The 20,489-nt window shown below is 34.6% G+C and overlaps 1 protein-coding gene across 17 annotated transcripts in view; it reads right to left on the bottom strand.

Moving 5' to 3' along the window:
* PARD3 (par-3 family cell polarity regulator) overlaps positions 1-20,489 on the bottom strand; it is a 715,988-nt gene that overhangs the window by 313,999 nt on the left and 381,500 nt on the right. For all 17 annotated transcript variants that reach the window (XM_053922257.2, XM_053922260.2, XM_053922267.2 and 14 more), the window contains exons 8-12: positions 13,704-13,829; positions 11,991-12,373; positions 7,800-7,939; positions 3,214-3,342; positions 971-1,009 (exon numbers count right to left, since the gene is read on the bottom strand). In XM_053922257.2, coding sequence (XP_053778232.1) covers positions 971-1,009; positions 3,214-3,342; positions 7,800-7,939; positions 11,991-12,373; positions 13,704-13,829 — 817 coding nt within the window. The remainder of the gene's footprint in view (positions 1-970; positions 1,010-3,213; positions 3,343-7,799; positions 7,940-11,990; positions 12,374-13,703; positions 13,830-20,489) is intronic.

Below are 20,489 nucleotides of genomic sequence, written 5' to 3' on the forward strand. Positions count from 1 at the left end.
ATTTTGTTTGTTTATTAGGCTCAAATTTGTTTTTAATTCATAGAAAAAAATCAAACCTGTTAAATATGTTACTCAAATTCTTCGGATTTTTCACCTTTTGACAATTTCTGAAAATATGTATTAGTATCACCCATGTGGCTATGGTTTTGTTAAATTTTCTTTCTTCTTACACGAGTTTAGGAATGATATATTTTATGTGATGTTTTTGATGTGCAAAAGTCCTAACTGTTATGATTTGTACCAGATGACATTATATGTCAATAAGAACACCCTGTCTTTTTCCCCCATACAGAGCATCCACACTAAAACACACTTTCAGAGACCGATACGGCAATTCTCTTATTATGTTAGTATTGCCTGCTAGAACTCACTGATTCCTTTATCTCTAGTTTGTATTAGGACTTGTCTTCTAAAAAGGACAAAACTAGATTTGCATTTTAATTTACACTGTGAGTTCTTCCTTTTATTAAATTAGACCGTCCCTTACAATATGCTATAATACTTTATAATAAATAAAATACTTATGTGTTAAGACAAGTAGTATATTTAGCCTAATTACTGACATTTTAACTTTTCCTGATTATGATACATTTTTATTGTGCTTTTACCCTCCCTATTTCTTTCTGTGCCTTTATCAAGTTTTCTTTTTTTCACTTTGCAGCCAAACCCTTTACATATATGTCAAACTACCAGGCTCACCAACTTTTGGCCCCTCTTATTATGCAGGTAATAGAAAACTAATCTAATCTTTCTCCCTTTTTTACCCCTATATACCCAAAAATATTTTATATTTGGAATAATAGCAGTAAATCACCTTAAGATAAGACCACATTGGGATTTAATAAACTTATGTAATATCTATATGAGCCAGGAAAAGGGAGGACAAGTTAACTTTGTATTTAATTAGTAAGAAGTTAGTTCCATTTATCTTTCAAACATCTCTGCACCCTACAAAAGACAAAGCTCTTACCGTTTCTTTTGAAATCTGCATCGGGCTTGGCTCTGCATTCTAGAAGAATTGAAGAAAAACATAAATACAGACTGACCAAAGCCATCTTCAAAACACAGGGACACAAAGCTTTACTTTAAAGGAAATTTTGCTGGTTTTTAAAATCCACACAATATATAGAGGGTGATTATATTCTGGCTAATATATTATTCTGTCTTGGGAACTTTCACTGATCTCATAGTTCTTGTGTGGGTGCACATTTTAAGAAAACTTTCTCGATGTAAGCTTTCACTTGCTCATTCGCAGCATATCATCAATTTATTATATAGAGGAAAATAAATCTCACCAAATGGCTTTTCTATTCATAGCACTGTTTCTAGTTTATTTGTAACTTTCCTAACTAAATCTAAGTTATAAGGTATATTATAATTTGATAGCTAGCCCAGATAATATCAGTGTGAACCAAAAGCATCAAAATATTACATAGGTTTTAAATGTGGTTTTTTTCATATATTGTAAGGTAGCTTTATATCATAGGTAGTTACTAGGTTGATTTATTTAAAAGACACCTATTGATAAAAGTATTTCATTTTATACAGAGAAATTATATACAGACACCCCAAACAGAGGAAAAGTGTTTGATAATTAGATTCAAAGATCATTTTAAATGCCCCTCTTTAAAGTTTTCAAAATTTTATTCTTTTAGATCTTGACAAGCAGCTGCAGCGGGAGAAACAGACTGATAGCCTACTGGCTCACTCCTTAATGAAAAACTCACAAGCAATAAATTAAATTACCAAGAAAAAGAAGTAGGCAGCAGAAGGGGAAACAGAAGCCTGGAAAATCAAAATTGGACAAGAAGAACCTGAATAACCTTAAGCTGGCTGTATATTGGCACTGACTCTGGAAAGGCGGCCTGAGAGCAGCGCTGCAGCTTCGGCAATCTGACAGTGCTATTACCCAGTTCACACATACTGAACCAAAGCTCCCTCAGATCACATCTAAATCTCGGTTTTGTTCTAAGTTCTAATTTACAACTTCTTAAGACATCAGGTTTATAATCAGGTGGCATTTTAAATAAGAAATTGGGTAACAGTGGGGGGAAAGAGTAATGATTAAACATTTCAAGACAGAAATTAAAAAGTTTTTATAATTTTTCAAAATCCTCTTGAAATAGAAGTGTTCACTTTTCAGCTTGATCAAAATCTGATTTTTAAAAAGTCACAGAAAACTTTAGACCTATTAGTAACCATGGGATGGGATATTCTTACAACTAAAATTTATGTGGCTTATGATAAGGAATATTTATTCACCATGACATATCCATATTTGAGATATTAGCTTAACAGATTTAGGACTAGAGGACAAATTTGGGGCCTGCACCCCTAAAACCTTGCCACTCTAGTATATTTTAATTGTTTTTTAGATAAAGCTGGGAGATAGCTGAAAGAGATGTCAAATGACCCAACTAGAACCTATTCTGAAATATTTAAGTATCACTTGTATTTGAGGTAAAACAATTCTCATAACATTAAAAGATAAAGGAGATTCCTCCAATTATGCTGATTTTATATATAAATGAAACTTAGCACTTTTTGCAGAAAAACACTTAGAATTATGTCAATTTAATACTTCCTTTGCACCAAAACTAGATAAATACCCCCTGTAATATTTAGATGTGTTGATAGATGCATAAAAAGTAAAACAGTTTGCACACAAATGCCTTTTCATTTGATTTATGTCATTCCAAATAATGTCTTTATCAGTATTTAATGGCCATGGGGCTTACTGCCACTCAAGTCTTTTTATTTTCAGTAATAATGTTTACCAATGCTACTCTTTTTCATACAAAAAGCAAGCATCTCTATTTGGTTTAGCTACATAGACTATGAAAATCTGAAATATGAAGATCTGTCACATGTATTGGAGAACATGGCAAGGTTTCAACAATAATCTTTGAAGTGACAGTGACAACATAATCTCTGTATTCAATCAGTCCCTCTGAACTAATTCAGTAACAAACATTCACTGTCCTAGAAAATATCCCTGCAATCTGACTTTTAAATACCCCTATACTCAACATTGTAGAGATCTATTTCCAAAACTGAGGAAATATGAGAAAAGAATGCTTGTATTAAGGTTGAAAGACATAAAATATTGAAACTGCTTGGACAATGTCTCACTAAACACTGGCCATCAGTAGCTAGCCCAGACCCCTGGCTCATATGAATCAGAAATCTCTCATCTACTCTAAATTTACACACCAGTTCCCTTGGGTGGAAGGCATCTTCTTGGCGAAAGACCAGAAGGCTCACAGTCCCTTCCATCTTGGTGCTTCTCAACAGGGAAACAACTTCCTCTTGGGATTTGCCTGCTAGATCTACTCCATTTACCTAAAACAAATTTAAAAAAAATTTTTTTCAGCTGCAATCCTATGCAAACAGACAACAGAAGAAAAGACATCCTAGAACTGATCATATCTGCTATACAACATAACTCCTTTCATGGTAAATTCTGAAGGATCTGGTAATCACCAGGCTTTTGTGGTTAATAAAGAAATGCAGACCAGGTATCTAAAAATGAGACAGGAAGTAGTAAATCTTTTAGTGCTTATCAATAAACCAAAAGCTACAGCCACCAGAGCATTAACAAGTAACAAGTAATAAACAAATATATCTAAAATGTCAAGTTAATATAAAACTTCTTGGCTCTAAAGTGAGATATCTTGATGGCTTCGTTAGCATAGGTTTTCTCACACCAAAATAAAAGGCTGTGGCTTTTATAGTGGGTAGAAAAAACATACTAAAAATATTTTGGTCTATTTTAACTTCCAATGAAATTTCACCAAAACTTATGAAGATAACCTTTGGGGGGGGGGGGCGGGGAACGGTTAAGGGGTGGCAGGATCAAGCAAAAAGAAAAAGAACTCATGGACACAGACAACAGTGTGGAGATTGTGGGGGAGGGGGGAGTGGAAGAGGGAATAAGGATGATAAATGGTAATGGAAAGAAATGAAATTAAAAATAACCTATTGCCCTTCCACTGAGAACGTATTTTCTTCCAAGGAACCACAGTTGTGTGGATGTAGGTAGACTTTTTACACTGAGACAAGTTATTCCAGCATTTTTACCTGCACATTTTCAGACGGTCAGGGGCATCAGTCCTTTCAGCAGAACCTGCCTTAGGCACTTAACCTTTCATGGCTCAGGCACGCCAAGACAAAAAGAAAAAATGGCCCAAATGAAAGAACAGATCAAAGCTCCAGAAAAAATAGAACTAAGCAACGAAGAGAAAGCCAACCTATCAGATGCACAGTTCAAAACACTGGTAATCAGGAAACTCACAGAACTGGTTGAATTTGGTCATAAATTAGATGAAAAAATGAAGGCTATGCTGAGTGAAATAAAGGAAAATATACACAGAACCAACAGTGACAGGAAGAAAACTGGGACTCAAATCAACGGTGTGGACCAGAAGGAAGAAAGAAACATCCAACCAGAAAAGAATAAAGAAACAAGAATTCAAAAAAATCAGGAGAGGCTTAGGAACCTGCAGGACATTGTTCCAACATCCAAATCATAGGGGTGCCAGAAGGAGAAGAGGAGAGCAACAAATTGAAAACTTATGTGAACAAATAATGAAGGAGAACTTACCCAATCTGGCAAAGGAAACAGACTTCCAGGAAGTCCAGGAAGCTCAGAGAGTCCCAAAGAACCTGGACCCAAGGAGGAACACACCAAGGCACATCATAATCACATTACCCAAGAATAAAAAGAAGGAGAGAATCTTGGAAGCAGCAAGAGAAAAGGACACAGTTACCTACAAAGGAGTTCCCATAAGACTGTCAGCTGATTTCTCAAAAGAGACCTTACAGGAAAGAAGGGGCTGGAAAGAAGTATTCCAAGTCATGAAAGGCAAGGACCTACATCTAATATTGCTCTATCCAGCAAAGCTATCATTTAGAATAGAAGGGCAGATAAAGTGCTTCCCAGATAAGGTCAAGTTAAAGGAGTTCATCATCACCAAGCCCATATTATATGAAATGGTAAAGAGACTTATGTAAGAAAAAGATAAAAAATATGAACCGTAAAATGACAACAAACTCACAGTTATTAACAACCATACCTAAAACAAAAACAAAAACAAACTAAGCAAACAACTGGAACAGGAAAGAATCACAGAAATGGAGATCACATGGAGGGTTATCAGCAGGGGAGTGGGAGGTGGAGAGAGGGGAAAGGGTACAGAGAATAAGTAGCATAAGTGGTAGGAAATGGTAGGTACAAAATAGAGAGGGGGAGGTTAAGAATAGTATAGGAAATGTAGAAGCCAAAAAACTTGTATGTATGACCCACGGATAGGAACTAAGGGGTGGGGAGAGGGTGGGGAAATGTGGGTGGGGAGGGTGTGGGCAGGGCAGATGGGAATAAAGGGGGGAAAATGGGACAACTAAAAAAATAATCAATAATATATATTATTAAAAATAAAAATAACCTATTAAAAATAAAATTAAAACAAAGAAAAAAGGTAAAGATAACCTTTTAATCCCTGAAAGGCTAAAATTAAAGAAGAATCTCTAAAAATAATCATAATATTTCTGACAAATAGCAATATTTCACCATAATATTTTTCAATGTTTTAAGAAAATCTACCAAAATAGAGATTTGAAACACCAAATTCATCATTTTCATTTTGTATGAAGTATAACAACATTAAAAGAAAGCACTATATATTTCACAGAAATGAGAGTAGAATTTACTTTTAAAAAGTAGTCTACCACATTTTTTTAGATAAAAATAACATTTTTGTCCAAGGCAATTAAGTACATTATTTAAATCGTAATATCAAAATCTTCCTGTAGTTAGAATGTTTTGAACTCCTCCCCCATATTAAAATCCATTTTCTATAGCTCAGTATAGCACTATTAAGTCATTTCAGGAAATAGGTAATATAGAGTAAAAGAAAAAAGCAAAAAAACATTCTAAATAATAAAAACATCTTGATGTTTTTTCTATATGCTTTCAGATACCCAGATATTCATAAGAAACAGCCCACAGAATTACCAATATTGCATAGATACAAGTATAGATACTAGATAATTAGATTTGAAACATGTGAAATGTAGTTTCAGTTTTAAGACAAAGCTTAATAGCTGTAGAAAATAAAATCTAACTGAAAAAATACAGGCTGCAGGACATTCCCATTACTTAAACAAAAAGTCTTTGGGATGTGTTGAAAAGAGGAGCAACTATTGGATGAAAGAGCAACTCAAAAATAAAGTAAAAACCTTTAGAAAGAAAGATTCTGGGGGATTTGGGGTAAATTCAGGGAGAGAAGGACATCTGGGACAAAAGGACAGATTTTTAGTTTTGTTTTGTTTTTGGACTTAGAGGCAAAGATTCAAGCCCCGGCTGAGACTCACTAAATAAAACAAGCAACAAACACAAACTTGAAATAATACTACTTGACCTTTGAATGACTGGGTCTAAAGGCACAAGTCCACTTATACAAATATTTTTTCAGTAAATTAGTACAATATTGTAAATGTACTTTCAATTCCTTATGATTTTCATTAACATTTTTTGTCCAGCTTACTTTATTGTTAATAATACAGTACATAATACATATAACATAAAATGTGTGTTAACCAATTGTTTATGTTATTAGGGCTTGTGATCAACAGTAGGCTATTAGTAGGTGAGTTTATGGGGAGTCAAGTCATACTCAGATTTTCGACTGTACGGTAGTCAGCGCTGTTCAAGGGTCAACTGTACACAATGGTACCCCAAGCACAAGTGGCCCATTTCAGAAACACCTTAAATGTAATTTGTACTCAAAACTTTTTCTTTCATTTAACCTCTTCTATCAGTGTTCATTTAAAAAATGGTATCACGTGAAAAAGAAAAGAGAAGCACGAGTTATGTAATCTAATCCCAAAATGTAAACATGAAAAGGTCTGGAATTTATTCCTTTGTCCATTATTTTTCAAGAAATCTTTAGGTGAGCTTAATCTGTAGAGTTCAAAACTACATAGGAAAATACAAGTAATGAAAAAAGGGCAATGTCATAAAAATTTACATTAACTAGTTAATAATTAGGAAACACAGTATCAACTATGTTTTCTGAAAACACTGAAAAAAATGGCTAATAAAATATACTTTTACTAAATATTTCTCCCCTTTATTTCCATATGCGCATTCACACAAACATAAATTCTGTATATTTATATATGTCAAAGACATTTTCAAAGACCAATGAACTGAAACTCATGAGGTACAGAGGGGAAATTTTGAAAAATTCTTTTCTTTTTTCCTGATATTTGATTTTTATGTCTCAATTCATTTTCTAAGCTTTCATTTGAACATGTCATTGTTTCTCCTATTAAGACACACTGGTTCACTTACTTCATTTGTCTCTGTTCTGAATACAAAATAGGTAACATTTCTGTATTGCCAGACATAAATTTAAAGCCATCTATAAACATAACCTAATAAATACACATTGTACTTATATGATGACAAAATGTTATGGTACCTCATATATCAAATGCCTGAGTGACTAAAATTTTCAGTATGCCAAGTAAAAAAGGTGTTTCTCATCCATGGACTTGGACAATGGTGTAGGGACTGACAGTGGGCGCAGGGGTGGGCTGGGCAGAGGAGGGCAAAGGGGGAAAAACTGGGACAACTGTAACAGCATAAATAATTTAAAAAATAATAAAATTTTTTAAAAGCAGAAATATTATCTTGTGATGCATACTTCTACTAAAATGTTTCATATTTCATAAAAATATTTTTAAAAGCAACAATTCAAGAATTATGGGACATCTGACTTAGAGAAGCCATTCACCTCTAGGAGTCGATCTCCCGCCTTAAGCCGGCCATCTTGGATGGCAGCCCCTCTGGGGAGGATGTTTTTCACATAAATCGGAGCCGAACCACCTATTGTTACATCTCTGGAAGTGATGCTGAATCCCAAACCTTCTGTACCTAAGTATATAGCAGGAAAAAAAATAATAAAAAATAAGATGTCTTGAAGTTTACAGGCATATTATACATAAAGGATCTGTTGTTATTCTCTATACCAATATTCCTTGACATTTTGTAACTTTCCTACATTTCTTCTAATGCTTTAAAAATTGTAACAGATTTTTCAAAGTAGACCAGATTCTGAAAGGTTTAAATGGTTTACATAGCAAAATTCATTATTTTACCAAGAAATGGAAATCTGCCTAAAGACAGATGAAAGATAATACCCAGATACAAAAATATGGATACTAAAGTTTTTAAATAGGTCTAAACCTTTGATTATGAAAATAAACTTAACTTCTCTATGACAAAAAGACAAAACAAAAAACTTGTGTTAAAACCCACAGTACCTCAAATAGCAAATATTATTGTGGAATAATGGTATCCAAATTTGACAGGTAGGAAGTGGAAGGGAAGAGAAATATTCAGGGAGATGAAAAAAATTAATAAAGAGAAAGCTTTCTACAGACAGATAACAGAATCTCTCCAAATTACAATTAGGCACAGGAATTTACTAACAGGATAAAACCTATTATATTTGCCTACTTCTCTTCTAACTCACCTAGATCTGACCATTACAAAAAAAAAAAAAAAAAAAAAAAAAAAAAAGGCAAAATCCTAGTGAAGAGCACATCACAGATCGTAGCTACCAAGTCTGAGAATCATCGTATCATATTTAAAGGTACTGAACTTGATGAGGTATTTAAAACACTGTGCTGGTTTGCATTTTTCAAATGCTAAGTTCTTTGGCAGCTTTCTTGACAGACACTCTTACAAGCTCAATACAGTGTAGCAAAAGGATATATGTCACTAGAACCAACACACAATAGGCCAAAATGAGCCAAGAAAAAATGGGAAGATAATTTCTGATGAATCAGAGAATTTTTATAACATGTCTAATAATGATTAATTTCTATTAAAGCTTTTTAAAATGGCACTTAAGATACAATAGGTTCCACTTCAGTTCAAATGATATTAGGACAAATATTTGCTCATTACAGGATGAATAAAAAGGTGTGTAGAGGTACAAAATGTATAGAGCTCATTCACTTGATGCAGCCATCAGCACAAAACTATAAGCAAGAGCACATTCTATAAGTAAACAAACATATATGGGCAAACAAATATGACTGAAAAATTGTGTTAAAGAAGAAACAAAGTAGAAGTGAAGAATATAATGATGGTACTTGCAACAAAGTACAAATGAAGAAAATAATAATTATAGCTGTAAATATTTAGAGTTCAAACAAAACATTCTTTTGCTGCAAGTCTGAAGTCACTTAAATATGCCTGCACTGTTAATTTCTTAAGTCTTCTGTGAAGACTTGAATGGTATATGAAATTTCCCTAATTATTCTGCTGGGATTTTTCCATATGTCTCTGGGCTTTCATGAAACTCTAATGACTTGTAATAACGTTTATTAAGAAAGAATTCTAAATTATCCTCCCTTTGCAATATTAATTTGTATCAACTACAAAGACTGACTGAATCTTAATACTACTAAAATATCAACAATAACCCTTAAATGTGTAAGCTAAAAGTTTAGGCATGACCTTTAAAAGAAAGATACATAGATATCAAATTTCATTTAGCAAAGCCAACTAAATATTTTCCACTGACTGATAGAAATTACCAATCTTTTCTTCTCACTTTATTAAAAAGCTGATTTCTACAGAAGGGCAGGGCATTTGAGAATCCCAAAATGGCAATAAATATCAAAATCATAACTATGGAAGCAAGTACATAGGGGCTATGATACTGACATAGTTTCAAAATTATGCCTAAGAATCATTATAATGATGGCTTTTCTCTCTTTATTTAATAATTTTTTAATTCACTGATTTTAGAGAGAGAGGAAGGATGAGAGACAGAGAGAAAAACATCTATTTGTTGTGCCACCTATTTATGCATTTACCACTCACTAGTTGGTTCTTCTACGTGCCCGGACCAGGGATGAAACCTGCAACCTTGGCGCATCAGGATGATGCTCTAACCAACTAAGCTTCTCTTTTTCAAGTCCTTGAAATTGACCTCAGTTCTGTCAAAGCATATCAAGTCACTCTGAACTGAATTTAAAATTTAACATTGTCATATCCTATGTTTTGATGTACTTCATTAAAAATGTTAAATGTAACATAATTGGTAAAAACATCTGTTAACTACAGTGAAAGCTTGTTCAGTTCTCATACAATCATTATTTAATAGCTGTATTCAGTACTAACCACAGACAATCAGCATTCTTCTCTGTTATTTATAGTAAACTATTTTTTTGTAAAATATTAGTACTTATTGGCAGGAATGCACAAGCAGTTTCTGCCTTTTGTCACACATTCTCACAGTCAGTAACTTATCATCAAGACAGACCTGTGAAGACAGATCTATAACATTTAGATTACTCAATATCAGCAAAATGTTTTAAAGAAAATCATTGGTTGTAATTTTCTTATTTTGATTGAACATATTCTTTCTAAATTAGCTTGTATAAAATGTAATCATATCTTTTTAAATGCTATTAAAATAAGTTTTTTTTTAAATTATTCTTTTAATGGCAAATAAAAATTCACTATTTAAAAAGTTCATGTTGTAAGTTGCTAAAATAGAAGAATGGTGTCAAAAACTGTAATTAACTGAATAAATATGCCTATCTTAGTGTAAAAAGGCAAAGATGTTTATGAACTAATATCTTTATGACAATGGTCAAGTAAAACATTTCTCCTTTGCTGAGAGATTCCAAGCAGAATTTTATCTTTTATACAACTCTATTTGTGCTGCTGGGAAAGTTTTCGCTTAAAAACTAGGTCCTGTCATTTGAGTAGTGACAAAGAAAGAAAGAGGATCTGCTGTTTCTTGTTTAGGAATTAACAGAGCTAAAAGGGGTTTATGCTGATATGATTCTGTGTGTGGAAGGGGTTTCAAAAGTGGAGTAAAGTTGTCAGTTCCTGATCATGTCAACCAAGTATTTGGAGCTTAAAAATCAGTAACCAGAAATACGGCATTTGTGGTTCACATAAAGTTCAACGAAAGAACATGATTTGGAAAGGAAATAGGAATCTCAAAGTTTACAAGCTTGTAAACCCTACACCAAATGGAAAGAAAAATTGTCTGAATGTCAAGCTATGGAATGCGCTAGTAGGAAACTATTGCCAGAAGCAGCCAGGGGACGTGAGGAAATCAGTCAGCCTCTCTTGGGTTCATTTCCATCTAACTGCAGAAACTGGTTGAGCTCATAAAAAAAGAAATATTTGTATAATGACACCATTTTGAAAGACATAATTTAAAAGCATATCAAAATGATCAGCTAAAATAGATGATTGATAGCAAAAAGTGCATCTCAATGCCTGGAGAGGACAGCGACTAGAAATCAGAAAACCAAGTGTAGCATCTGCTCTGAGTCATGGGGGAGGCCAAAGTGTGAAGTGTGCTGCTTCCTGTCCACAAGGGTCCACGGCCTACAGGGCAGGGACACTTAAAGAAATAAGTTGATATAAAGTATATGTAATAAAGGGTTAGCAGGGCCAATGATTAATTCTCGTCACCTTAAGAAATGAAGGCAATGTTATATTCTGGAACAATGGCCTGGCTTCTCCTCATTGTGTGAGCCACGGACCATGTCAAACAAATCATACACTTCCTATCACCAAAAGGATGAGGTTGACATGGAGGAACTCTCCAAAGTCCTCATCAAGAGGGGTGATCAAAACAGTCAAACCCTCACTCTTGAGTTTGAATGTGACATCCTGAAATCACTTCCCTTCACTGTTAAAAATTTTGCTGCAGTAGTAATTGCTACCTTCTTCACATAAGCTTATGTTTTAAAGCCTTAATCTCCAAACGTTTGAATTTTTATGTAGCAACATGAATCTGAAAGGCATAAAAAATGCATTTTAAATACTTTTTTTTTTTTAAGTCACATCACTTCTTTCACATAAAGGGATAAAACTTAGGGCACTTTGGTTTAGCTGGTGGAGTTTTAGAATAAAATCCATCAAACGAAGATAAGATAGGTTTTACCTTTCTTAAGCTGGATATTCAGCCTCTTGCCTATTTTTTTGGTGTTATAACCGCTGCTTACACTTGTACTAAACATACTTTGTGGTGCTGGGGCTGGAGCTGCCGGTGGTTTTCCTGAGGGCTGCATGCTCTGAGGTAGTCGTGGGTGCGAGTCCGTCTGCTCGGCCTGGGGGGTCAGTTTGGGCACTCTCTGCAGTGCCTGAAGCCCTGCACTGTTCACACTCCTGTTATCAATATACTGGCTGTCAGGATTGAAGCGGCTTGAATAGTAATTGTTCTTCTCACTTTGGGAGAGTTGTTCATACTGCTCTTTATTTGCTGCAGGAACCACGTGGAACCAAATGATAGGTGTGCGCATGGCTTGGCGAAACATATGTTGTGCTCTAGGTTTGAGAATGAATAGGAAATTAGAAAATTAAGACTGGCAGATTAAAAGATATCATGAACTTAATTAAGTATACTAATTAAGCAACAAGAAATGACACACTTTGTTGAAACGGAAAAACAAAATTCTGATATCTCATTTATCAATCAAGTTTGCAAACTCTGATAGAAGCACAGCTATTTCTCCAAACATAAATTTCTTATTCTCTAAATAAAAATAACAGAATTATTACAACTATAGGTAAAATACTGTGCTCTGAACTGTACAATTAAATAATAGTTTTAAGTACAATGACAATATTATAATTTCAATATTAACAGAAATTAAATATAATCACCTCTCTACAACATTATCCAATACCACTTTTAAAAATCATAACATATTTCTTAACAGGGGGCCCATTTGAGTTTTTAAGGAAATAAATATACTTAGAAATATACAGAAAAAACAGAAAGCACATTATGTATCTGCAAAATTAATTCATGTCTGTGTGTGCAAAAATCCTAAGAATACCAGTGGGGCCTCCATGACAAAGAACATTAGGTGTCGTTGGCCTGGTGCTACTCTGTGTCAGCCTGGGAAGCTGCTCTGTCTCATGCTGGTTCTCCAGACCTTATGATTTCTGTTCACTCTTATCTTGTTTAATTTTTTTTAAGATTTTATTTATTTTTAGAGAGCAGGAAAGGGAGGGAGAGAGAGAGAGAGAGCAACATCGTTAATGTGAGAGAGAAACATCAATCAGTTGCCTCTCATTCTGGAGACTGAACCTGTAACCCAGACGTGTGCTCTGACCAAGAATTAAAGTGGCGACCTTTAGTCTTGCAGGGTGACATCCAACTGAGCCACACCAGACAGGGCTTGCCTTGTTTTATAAGAACCAGACAACTTTACCTTTTCAATTGAGTAAGGACACCTAAGTCAGGATAAAGAAAATCTGAGCAGACCATAACACTGATTCAAAGAAGCCTTGTCTGCTTATTTGTACCAAGACATTATATGAGACAAAGCTGAAAATGTGAGTTAAAATGTAATTCAAATAGTACCCTGGTGAATTTTCCAAAAGGTGAGGAAGGAGCAAAATTGTAAAGCCTAAATTGGGCCCATAATATTTCAAAAAGGACAGAGCCAGTCAGAGGGCATTTTACAGTACAGTCTAATGGTAGTAATTACCCAGAGTTTGATTAAATGTTTAAAAGCTACATAATGACAGAAAATACTCCTCTCCAGGACAAAGACAGGGACCACAGACATGTTGGGGAAAGCATTTCAACCACTGCCCTCCATCGTGCTAAAGGGCAATGGCCGCAGTGCAACCAGCACGCACTTACTGCTCAAACCGGCGGTTTCGGAGGTCGCCGTCATTAATCCTGACAATGCAGTCGTTCTCGTGAAAGAGGTTTTCTTGTTCAGCTTTCCCACCTTTCTCCAATCGTTTCACTAGCAACCCCAGGGTTCTGGAACAGTAAGAATGCAAATCATTACACATGCACTATTTCTACAGTGTGCAATGCCCCGCTGCTTTAATGCTGGTATTATGCAGTATTTATAAAGACTTCCTAATAAAGGGGTATATTAAATTGCTACTTATGCATTTTTAAAATAACATGACAGAAAAACTAAAACAGCATAAATGGTGTGTAAAAGGAATCTTTTCAAAAAATGTAACAAATCGTTTCTGGCTTGTCAGTATTATGTTTCTGAAACAAACCATATACTTTTTTGTATGCTGAAAAATGCTTCACCCAGAGCTCGCCTGATGGTTCGGTGGCTATTGCAGTGTGCAGCAGGGACGAGCGTGCACCTGTGCACAGGTCTGGCAGGTTTCTGCCTTCAGCCAGTTGGTACATGGCTGATGGCAACCTTCATCTTACCAGGAAAGAAAAGGTGAAGAGAAAAGACTACCTCAGCACAATGTACATTTGAGAAGCAAAATAGGAAATATTTAAAAATAGAAGAGGCACCATTTTTGGCATCTGAATTTGACAGTGCCTAATATTCTGAATTTCAGAACTTGCTACATCTCTCTAAAGTAAGTACTTTGTTGCCATTATTCCCATTTTAAGAAAACCAGTAACAAATTCAAATAATGCCACACATTCATCTCTTCAACACTCAAATGTCAGACTGAAAGAAAAACCTGAATGAACTGGTAGAGACCAATATGCAGGAGAGAAAAATAGAAATTACTAGCATACTTGGTCTAGAACACTATTTGACTGACAGGAAGGACATTATACATCCCTCAGAACAAACAGCAAAAACTTTCTATGATCATAGTATAAAGAATGGGAATCTTTCCCAAGTTCTAATGCTGTGATTTACTGGACCATTAGTATATATTTTATATCATAATCATGTTGAAATTTTTATGAGTTTATTTTGGCCTGTCCAAAGTTTGTATTTCCTTTAATAATCCTAACATTTAGAGAAAAAAAATGTCCATATTGACACTATAATTTAGAAACCTGCATAAATTAAAGTTGAAGACACCATCATTTACAGTAGCCTATATATATTTTCATTTGCAGTACCCTATATATGCTTTCCAGTAGGTATATACCCAAAGAGTTTCTTCTTTTACAGTAATTGTTATCTGTTCTGTGGCCATGTATCTATCTGACTCCTCTCTTACTGTTACTGATAGACTCACCTAGCTCTACTATTGCACTGTAAGCTCCTGGAAGACAGAGAAGATGGGATTCAGCAATATATGCTCAAGCACTTAGCTAGTAGGAAGTTCTTGATAAATGGCAATGGGATGAATGGATGACTGAGTGTAGCTAAGGCAAGTAAGTCTCATTTCTAACTAGCTTTCTGCAAAATAGAATACAAGTGAAATGAAATTGGGACTCAGATCCTTGTTTTTCATGGAGCTGCCATTTATGCCAAACACACAATTGAATGGACATAAACTGAACTGCAGCAATGGTCCTTTTTCACTTAACTGCTGTTCAATATTGTTTCTCTCATGAATATTTACAGAGCCATCATTTAATTTCATTCCCATTTTTATTATTAAATATAGTAAAGAGATATTTTGTTTTACTAGGACTAAGTCTATCAACTTACAAGAATAATAAGAGGAGATAATATTTAATATGTCTTTTGTAATTTTCCCATTTCAGGATTAGCATCTACTACTAGTGTAAGAATCTAAAAATTTTGTGACTGATGAAAACAATAGTAAGTGATTTTTAGTTACTTCCTGCCATATGTTGGAACTAAATAAATATAAGAATTCTTTGAGCTCAAGGTAAGAATAACATATACTGACATAGCCGCATGAGCAACTTAACTGTCTGGGTCTGTATTTGGAAGAAAGAAATTTCTTAATAGGTCACACCAATAACAGCAGTACTGTTAAATGTCACCATGCCCACAACCTCTCTCCCTATGCATCCATCACTACTGTCTCTATGCACAATTGAACAGTGCCCTATGAGGGGAATCAAATTAAGATATATCTATGATTCTGTTGAATGGGACAAAATAATTTGGGAAAACAAATTAAATCAGTTACTGATAATAGTGGAATAAGTAGAAGCCATTTTACTATAAAAGAAAAAGGTGACTGAGCCACTCACAGGCAACTGGGAATAACTGCACTTGTGGTGCCACACTGGTGCTACCAGCCGCTTCGACAGACCAGGACCACCCCCGAGGCACCAGGACCGCCCTTTTAAAAGCACCTGCAGGCAGTCCCTGCAGTACAAACACATGCTGCCAAGAGTCACTCAGTTAGTTCTTCTAATTGGTGGAAACATAGTTACAACACTTCTGCAACCTAAAGTGAGGAATAATTATGTTTGCATGTATTCTGAAATATTATGTGGATTCTAAGGATCCACAGAATATTTCTAGAAAAACAATATAGACTATCTTTTATAGAAATTACTTAGCAGTTAACTAACACTGATAATTTAAATTTATAAATTTATCCCTGATAGGTCATTTCAGTATTTATGACAGTTAATATAACTTGGAAATCTGAAATTTAACTCTACAAGTGGCACCAATATTTTTCAGAGAATTACTTTACTTTTTAAATTTACTTTTCCCTCCTAGAAATCACTCTAGAATGATGATCCAAAGTTTAAAAACAAACAAACAAAAAAAATGGCATGCTACATTTACTGAATGGCTTATCTTTCTGAATAAGGCCCCATAAATGGCCAAATGCATCAATTATCCTACCATAGTAAAAAATGCTACAAATCATAAATAAATACACTACTACACTTATATAAAATATAACACAGGTTTATTAAATGAGGCTTCTAGAATCCAACATTGTTAAAATAGTCACAAAAACCTCAGAATCCTATTTCTCAGCACTGGGCTGGGGGTGGGGGGTGGGTGGAGAATTTCACCCTGAGTGACAAGGCAAGTGATCAGGGAATCAATGAACAGAGTGAATTAAGAAGTTAGTAGCCTGCTGATTTCTAAGTATATGACCACACTATTAGAATCATTCTCTCAAAAAGAATGGATTAATTTAAAAGAAAAGTAGAACAATCTGCAAAATTATCTCATTTGCTTCACTAGGTGAAAGATTACAAAAGGAATAAGAATGAACTATCAAAAAAACTTCACAAGAAAATTGAACTGATAACAGCTAGACTGAGAATGAAAAGTACCCTCTGAAGGGAAATCAACAGGAAGTAATAACAGATCCTTTCATCTTCCTGGAAAATGTGTGTGCAAGCAGACATATTTCCATACCTCCTGCATTCAATTTAAAGGCATCTCAAATAGTATATATAATTAAGAACAATTAAGGTTAATATTTTGCAAATTTAATCTGCAACCAGAACTTGTTTTGAAGTCATAAACAGCTGACTACCCACGGTGCTGTGGCCCCGTCACACTTTTAGTACAGAGTAATGAAACTACTGAACTTCAGAACATTTCAGCAAGTCAATGCGCTGGAATACACAATAGTTGTTCACCTTGCCAAGTACCAGAATTCCTTATTAGAAGCAACCATTTCTCTTCAGAAGAAACCACTTTGCAACATTGATAGATAGATAGATAGATAGATAGATAGACAGACAGACAGACAGACAGATGGATGGATGGATGGGTGGATGGATGCATAGATGGACAGATAGCAGGGCAGAGAGAAAAGAGGAGCTGGGCAAGCTCTGCTGGGGACAGCAGCCCAGGATCAGGACCCACCAGCCTGGTCGGCTGTGCTGATGTTCACAGGGGAGAAGACTTGGTGCACTAACTACTGGGGCACAGCAGAGTTGGGAAGATGTGCCCCAAGGGTTTTGGGGGGTATGTGAAACAATCTCTCTGCCCTTGCCCCCAGGAATCTCATGTAAACCTGACATGACAGATATGCTTTCTGAGAAAATAAATATTTTTTCTTATAAATCTGAAACATCTCAAACATACTGCTATTCTACTGTTTCCTATACCTTTTTCAAAATTGGAAGGGGGGGGGGGGGGTTGGGAATACTGTACCCATCATGTACAAATCTCACTGCCGAGTAACTTTCCTAAAAAAATGCAAACACACATAATTATTTTAATCCTTTCCTCATGGCTTCTGAATGTTTCTTACAAAGAAAGAAACTACCAAAATAGGAAAATAAGGAGAGAGTGACAGAAAGCAAGCCACTGAAATACTGCATATTTGCACATGATTTTGGATGCATAATTAGAAATTTAACCTCTTAGATTATATTAAGGAGTACACCACTACATTTTTACGAGGTCCATTAGCCTAATTATACACTTAATTAAAACAAACTCAGTCACACATGTTAACATTTTCAATTCTAAGTATAAAGTACAACCAATGATAAAACTGAAAATAAATAACAAATGTTTTAATCACATCTAAATTGGCTAAGCAAGTCTGAGTTTTGCTTTGATAATAGAGATTTCCACAACTCCCATCCAGCTGTATGGAAATGATTACAATTCATCTTGATAAAAACTGACATGTTATAGAAACCTCAACTGAAGTGAAGTCAGAGGAGGACTGAACAGAAGGGACCCCATCACCCAGACCTTCTCACCTCACTGAGTACGAAACATGAGGAGTCACAATGACCTACAGTTGATCCCTGAGAAGCACAGCCACTGTCTTAGGCAACACAAACAGAAAAAAATTTAAAGGAATTCCAGGTTAAAATAAAATCTTGATTTTTTTTTAAAGCTTTAATGGCTAAAATGAAACAAACCAAAAAAAGGTAAACAAAAATAAAGAATTTCTTTAGATTAGGGCAGAAATGACAGGCATCATACTACTAGATTTAAAGAAGCCAAACGAACTTTTCTCTTCAAAACATGTCCATTTATTATGGTCCTTTATTGGAACAAACAAGTCTGCAGCTCAGATGTACAGCTGAAAGCTTTCAGACAAAAGACAACTGACTGAGTAAAGGTGAATTGGTTTTTACTAAAGTATGTAAGTAAGTTAAAATTCAGTGCTCAAATTTCAAGAGCATATGTTTTCCTTTTAAAGGGAATATTAAATTTTAAAACTCTACAGTGAAATGAAACATACAAACCTCAAATAAACTTTTTCTTAACACCTGAGCTAGTACCATAAAATCCAAATTGGCCGTATTATTTATTAACATATGCATCCAACTAACTAAGCAAGTGTGTACTAGAATCCTCAAGTTTATGATATAACAGTAAAACCTCATATAGAAGTCATGATACAAGAGAAAATTCATAATTTTCTGCTATTACATACACTAATCAGAACCTGCATAGACAACCAGACTGCAAAGCAGTAAGGAGGAGATTTTAAGGTACATTCAGGAAGATAAAGGGAAGATGAAAATCATCGTTTTTCTTTTTAAATTAAATGTACTGGGGTGATAATGGTGAATAAGATTATATAGGTTTCAAGTGCACAATGGTATGATATATCTGATAGATATGTCAAATATATGGTGACAGAAGAAGATTGATGTTTGGTGGTGAATAAGAAAAATACCATTCTTATTAGCTGTCACTGCCAAGTACTATGCTAAATGTATTTTACATGTATTTGATGATTACATGTACGTTCTTATTTAAACCACACAAAGTGAGAGGGGTCTCTTATCCCTCAGATGTGAAGACTGAGGATGAGGGAGGCTAACTTGTCCAGGCCACACTTACTAAAACACAGAGTCAAATTCCATCCAAAGGTTATCTCTGGTCTCAAAATGTGGACCGATCTTAGCAATCCCTCTGCTAATGACATGAAAACTTAGCATGTGATAAGTCAGTAACTGACTGACACAGGGAAGAAATATATTTCCTAACTAGAAATTCTGAAAAAAAGAAATATTTGATGTGCTACAGAGAGCAAAAACTAATAAAGTATAGGTTAGATGAGCTAAGAGTTATAACTAAGAATAATCATGAGCATGTTAATCTTAGGAGGGGATGCCAAGTTCAGATTTTGACTCAATAATTAAGTAAACGAGCATGGACTTCTTAAGACCTTCCAAAGATATTTACTAACTACTTTTGTAGACAGGCTAGTTAAAAACTCTAGCTTTTATATGAGAGGAAATTATTCAACATATGCATCTGATGCAGAAAGCAAATATGTATATTTCAATCATTTTCTGTATTAACCTCATAACACGAATACCTATTTTCCAATAAGGTCACTTTTATTTCAACTCAAATATTGAATATTATAAATATTCTTTCAGGTATGTGATTTTTTTCAGCTAGGATGATGGAATTTATAGTCAGTAATGGAAGAAAATCAATCAAAGAAGAAAAGTCATGAAAAATCAATTTAATACAGAAATTTTAAAAGTTTGGTGTTGACCTTTAACCTATCAAGTTGAAGATAAATGGTTGAAAAAATCATTTAGGATAAAAATTAACCAGACACATCAAATGATGTACACCTGTAAAAAGTAAGTTGGGAAGTGATTAGTAAGACGTCTGCCAGCATGAGCAGGCAGCCAGAAACTCACAGAGCCACATGCACGCACACACCCTCTTACTGAGGGCTATTTCCTCTTTAAAGACTTTAGATATGTCCTTAAATCTCATGATTTGCAATTGGATATTAGGAAAAAGAGTTCTGTGAGTATATATGACTGATTGGAAAATGTCAAATAAAGTTGTTTTTCCTACTTCTC

The sequence above is a fragment of the Desmodus rotundus genome, chromosome 4 (genome assembly GCF_022682495.2).
Source record: "Desmodus rotundus isolate HL8 chromosome 4, HLdesRot8A.1, whole genome shotgun sequence".
NCBI classification, from domain to species: domain Eukaryota; kingdom Metazoa; phylum Chordata; class Mammalia; order Chiroptera; family Phyllostomidae; genus Desmodus; species Desmodus rotundus.